Source organism: Palaemon carinicauda, chromosome 1, assembly GCF_036898095.1.
Source record: "Palaemon carinicauda isolate YSFRI2023 chromosome 1, ASM3689809v2, whole genome shotgun sequence".
NCBI lineage: Eukaryota > Metazoa > Arthropoda > Malacostraca > Decapoda > Palaemonidae > Palaemon > Palaemon carinicauda.
The window spans coordinates 238,836,345-238,841,344 of record NC_090725.1 but is presented as its reverse complement, the minus strand read 5'-3'; the positions used below and the strand labels follow the sequence as shown (position 1 = coordinate 238,841,344).

Genomic DNA, 5,000 nt, shown 5'->3' with positions numbered 1-5,000 from the left:
CCAAAGAACTGTGGAACTGTCAACAGGTTCAAGCACAGTTGGAGACCTGTTATAAACGCTTCCTTATTGTACTGGTTTATTCTCCAGATCCAGTTTAAAATGGACACCTCCCAGAACAGTCATCCAGGCCATTCTACAAAATGACTTCTTGTTGTCCATCGACCTTCAAGACACATACTTTCAGATCCTGGTACTGTGCTTTGGCCTATTGACAACTCCACAGTACTTTACTCATCTCTACACTCTGGTCTCCTGATGGGCACACACCATAGGAATTAGACTCCTACATTACCCGGACGACTGGCTGTTACTGGAGGATTCAAGAGCCAAGCATCTCCATCTCGTGATCCTGATAAATTACGAGAAGCCAGTCTAGATCGTAAGTGTCGTCTATAGTACCTTAGCACAGACATAGACGTGGTCCTAGCCAAATTATTTCCATCTAGAGACAGAATTGTAGTAAATTGCAGCACCTTTTCTCAAGGTGGACTTCAAAATCACGTTTGGTAGAAGCTTCTTAAACATCTTACCTCTCACAAATAACTAGTGCCCTTTTGGAGAATGCAGTGGTTGTTTAAAGCCTCAATGGTTTCAATCATCCGACCTTCCATCCACTCTCCTGAGAGTTCCTCAAGATGTGAAACTAGATCTCTCTTGGTGGATCAAAGAGGAGAACCTGTTAGTTGGAACACTCCTTCAGGCTCATCTTCCAAACTTCCTCCTGTTCTCAGATGCTTCTCGACAAGGGTGTGGAGCTCACCTCTGAAAGGAACAAGTGTCAAGGATGTGGACACAGGAAGACAAGTCATTCCATATAAACTACCTAGAATAGAAAGCTGCCTATCTAACATTACTCTTCCACACGGAAACCATTAAGGGTCACTCAGTAGTGTTGATGAGCGACAACGTGACTGTAGTGACATATGTCAACAAGCAAGGAGGCTCTGTGTCTCTCCTTCTTTTCCAACTCACAGCCCATTTCATGCCAGGGAAAAGGAAATGTGATTGCAGACAATTGAGCCGACTAGGGACGATAGTTGATTCAGAATGGTGTGTGCATCCCCAAATGGCAGGGGTCTACTGATTTTGTGGGGTTCTCCAATGATAGATATGTTTACCACACACCTGAACCGCAATCTAGCAGTGTATTGTTCTCCAGTCTCAGACCCAGCTGGAGTAATGCAAGGTGCCTCAGCCGTATACCTGGCAAAATGATCCCTCTTTTGTGATTGGTATCATAGAAGGGACATAGCTCCACTCAAGGATATTATTTCCCTGATTGTGGACTTTTTACTTTTCCTATGGGAGGAAAGGTCACGGCGGTGAAAGGATATTGCTCAACGTGGTCTATTGTATCTTGTGTTACAATCGAAAGGGTGGAGAAGTTGCAAAACCCCAAATCCACCTATTAACGATGGTTCGTTTGGCTCCTACATTTTGTCAATCAAGGAGGTAACTGCTGATGTGGACAGCACTCTCAATCTGTTTGTGAGTACTATATGGAAGAAAAAAGTAACCAACAACACGATATCATTCTAGTTACATGTGACAGTTATGAAAACTTATAAATATTTGGGAGAAGCGTCTACTGGAGCTCTTCCCAAAGCACATGATATACATGGAGTTGCCGTAACCCTGCTAATCCACAAGAACCACTTGGTAGCACTGGTACTTAGAGCAGGTGTCTGGAAGAGACAGACTGCCTTCAATGCTTACTACCTGAAGGATTGTTCACACAGGTCCTTGGATACCTTTTCTTTGGGTCCCGTTGTGGCTGCTCAATAGTTGATGTAAAGACCCGTGCCCCTGCATGACAGCTATCATTGTGTCACAACATCAGTTACTTCTACATTTTAGTACTGGTATGAGAGTAGAATGAGTACAATTTTTTCCTCTCTCCTATGGTTCTTCCTCCCTTGGGAGTATCTTCACTGATAGGCTACTTATGCAAGTAAGCATACCACTTTGGGTAATTAAATTTATATAAATCCTCCAATAATATTTAGGCTGTTCTTACACTAAATAATACCTTCTCATCGGGTTGTAACTCATTTGCCTACCTTTAAGTCACGTGAGGCTTGAATGTGGTGCCCCTCTTCCCTTATCATAACCAGGCCTGATCATTCTGGGTGAAGGGTTAGATAAGTGCCCTTTTTTTCGTTGGGGACTTCCTCCTAAGAAATATTCGCCAATAAATGATGAGTGGTTGTATCCGCAGGGGAACAAACTACAAATTTTGAAATAATTTGTATTTTTCCAAGCTATACAAACCTGATTCGTTTACTTATATTACCCGCATCAGCCACCCCACAAGTCCCGACCAGAAACAGAGTGAGCTCACAGCCACTAGCATTAATACAGCAAAGTGCATCGTGAGGCCATAAGACAGCCATGATAATTCTTCAATCTGGTCATAACAAATCTGCCAGAACTAACCCAATAAATGACCCAGGTTTGTATAGCCAGGAAAAATTTTTAAATTTTTGTTGTTAATTCTCCCATTCCCTTTCTTAATTTCAAGTTATAAGTCACAATTAGCTCTTAATATCGAATCCACTCCATCTTTATAAGGCATAATTTATGTTAACTCTTTCAATCCTACCCGCTCACCAAAGAAATTGTCACTAGAACTCTAGCCTGTTTTTAAGGACATTTTACTTGTCTTATAAGGAATTAGAGCTGGGAATATTCAACTTTTTTAGCGTATAGCCAAGAAGATTTCCTTTACAACAATATGTTATTGTACATATCTTGTAAAATTTTTACATGTAAATAATAAATTAAAAGGAAATCCCCAGATGTAGAACACTGTTAATGGCGGTGAAAGGGTAAAGTGCATCTTCCATAACCAGGACTCAAACTCAGGACATTTCGGTGAGTAAATGAAGTACCAGTTGTCTTATCCATTCACTCATCATGTTTACTTCAACTTTTCTGTGAATATTTTTTATTCAGATTTTTGTACGCAGAAACTATATCAGCCTATCTTCACGATGATAGTGCAGTGCTAATTAAGTAACCTTGAGTTGATCATGATAGTTCTAGTCAACAATTCACTGGTAACTCTTTTTATATATTTCAATTAGTGAGCCAGAAATGCCTCTTGTTATCTCTTTCACCCTACATTGGAAAATTTCTTCGTAAATTACGCAGTTAAATTCTGTAAGAGATGAGGCTAACAAGAAAAATAGACAGCATATTGTAATTCTAAGGAGATTTTTTTGTGCACTGCTGATTTCTCGAAGGTCTAGAACACGACTAATAAGGCAAAAACTTTGTTAATTGAAGAATTAAACCAATTTCAGTAACGAATGATATAAGTTTTCGATCCGAGTGTCTATTACCCCTCGTAATAATTCATTTGCACTTTCATGTAGCCTATATTTTAGTGTATGAAATCTGGCATACCTACTCAATTGCTCAAAAGCTTTATGCCCCTGCAATTGATCCCTAAATTAGTATTTAAAGTTGATGGTAAACATTGGTTCATGATTTATTTACCTATTCATTCACACCTTTATGCTGGTATATTGACAATAAATAGAATTTTTCAGAAACGTATTATTGCCAAATATTTCAATTGGTGTATATCTATCAAACAACTGTTGAGTATGTTTCCAGTATTGAAGAATTGTAAGGTAATGCTAATTATGTTAGCAGTTGTCTTTTTTGTGTTTATGTATGTAGGATTGAATAATGACATATGCGGGACGTTTGATGATCAGAATGTTTTTCATTGCCATGCTTATCTCTAACCAAAGAGGATATAAAAAACTTCCATACATCAATGCAAAAAATTTAATGAGATATAAATTGTTTTTCAGTTAATTTTTGATTATCCAAACTAATAAATAATGTAGCAAAATTAAGGCATTACACATCGTGGAAGCTCCAGAGTTCAAATGTTGATGGTGCTTGTAGTGGAACAGGTTCCTTACTGTGTAGGGAGGGCAGCCACACAGGCGGCCTTCATACACTTGTAGAATTCACGCGTCTTGTAAAGAATAAAGAAAAAACGTTATTGAAACGGTTGATAACCTGATTTTCTTTGCCTTAAAGACTATTTTGGAGATAGCTTGTTGCTTTCAAGAAATATAGACAAAAAGAAAAAAAAAATTGTCTATCTTATAAATATGGAAGGATGATTATAAGATATTACCCTTCATTATTGTGCGAAATATGAGTCTATGTTAATTTATTAGAACACTAAAATTCATTACATCAGCAGTTATTGGCGACGAAAATAGCAGGGTATATAATTTGACATAGTTTTTACGATCGCTTGGTTTTGCAGTCATCAGTCACAGTTATTGGCGGGAAGCCTAACCTTTGTCCTAATAGTCTAACTGCAAGGCCGCACTTCGCACAGTTATTGACAGTGGGCCTTCTTACCTTTTGTTAAAAAGCAAGACTTCAAGGCAGCACCTGTCCATTTAGTCGCTTTCTACGACAGGCAGGATTTACGGTGGTAGCATTCTTACACCCCTACCACAGGGCAATTAACTTATTTACTTCTGTAAATAATGAACATAAGAGAAAGACAAGGCAACAGATTTAGTAAGTGACAGAGACGGTTTTACTTTGCCATTTACCTGGAGATCATCTCCTCCATTGTCTGTGATACATGTTGGCACAGCATCGACGATGGTCTGAACTTGAGCCGATGTAATCTCATCTCCTTTGTTGGCATTGATCTTTTCGGTCAACTTAGATTGCATGGCAGTAACGTTGATTTTTCCTGCATCATCCATCTGAAACGAGTCGAGCAATTGAGTGAATGGAAGAGGAAAGGATCCAGTGAAATTTCAGCATTGTTAGACTTTTTTTGGGGGGCGCGTACTTTGAATACTAAAAGTTGAATAGGGAATCTCCATGGATGGATGAAATTCTATTTCCTATTTATTTTCTTTCATGTTTAATTTGAATAGTTTATGATGACTTTATTTCCGAACACATTCGCTAGCAAGTGGATCATTTTTTTGTCAAAAGAACTAAATCCA

The 5,000-nt window shown here is 38.6% G+C and overlaps 1 protein-coding gene across 2 annotated transcripts in view; it reads right to left on the bottom strand.

Moving 5' to 3' along the window:
- LOC137644306 (uncharacterized) overlaps positions 1-5,000 on the bottom strand; it is a 34,018-nt gene that overhangs the window by 23,654 nt on the left and 5,364 nt on the right. Inside the window, exons 5-6 of one of the 2 annotated variants that reach the window (XM_068377301.1) lie at positions 4,593-4,751; positions 3,857-3,994 (exon numbers count right to left, since the gene is read on the bottom strand). The exons of the other annotated variant lie outside the window; for it this stretch is intronic. Coding sequence (XP_068233402.1) covers positions 3,935-3,994; positions 4,593-4,751 — 219 coding nt within the window. The 3' untranslated portion in view covers positions 3,857-3,934. Of the gene's footprint in view, positions 1-3,856; positions 3,995-4,592; positions 4,752-5,000 lie in introns of those variants that run through there. 2 annotated transcript variants of the gene reach the window in all.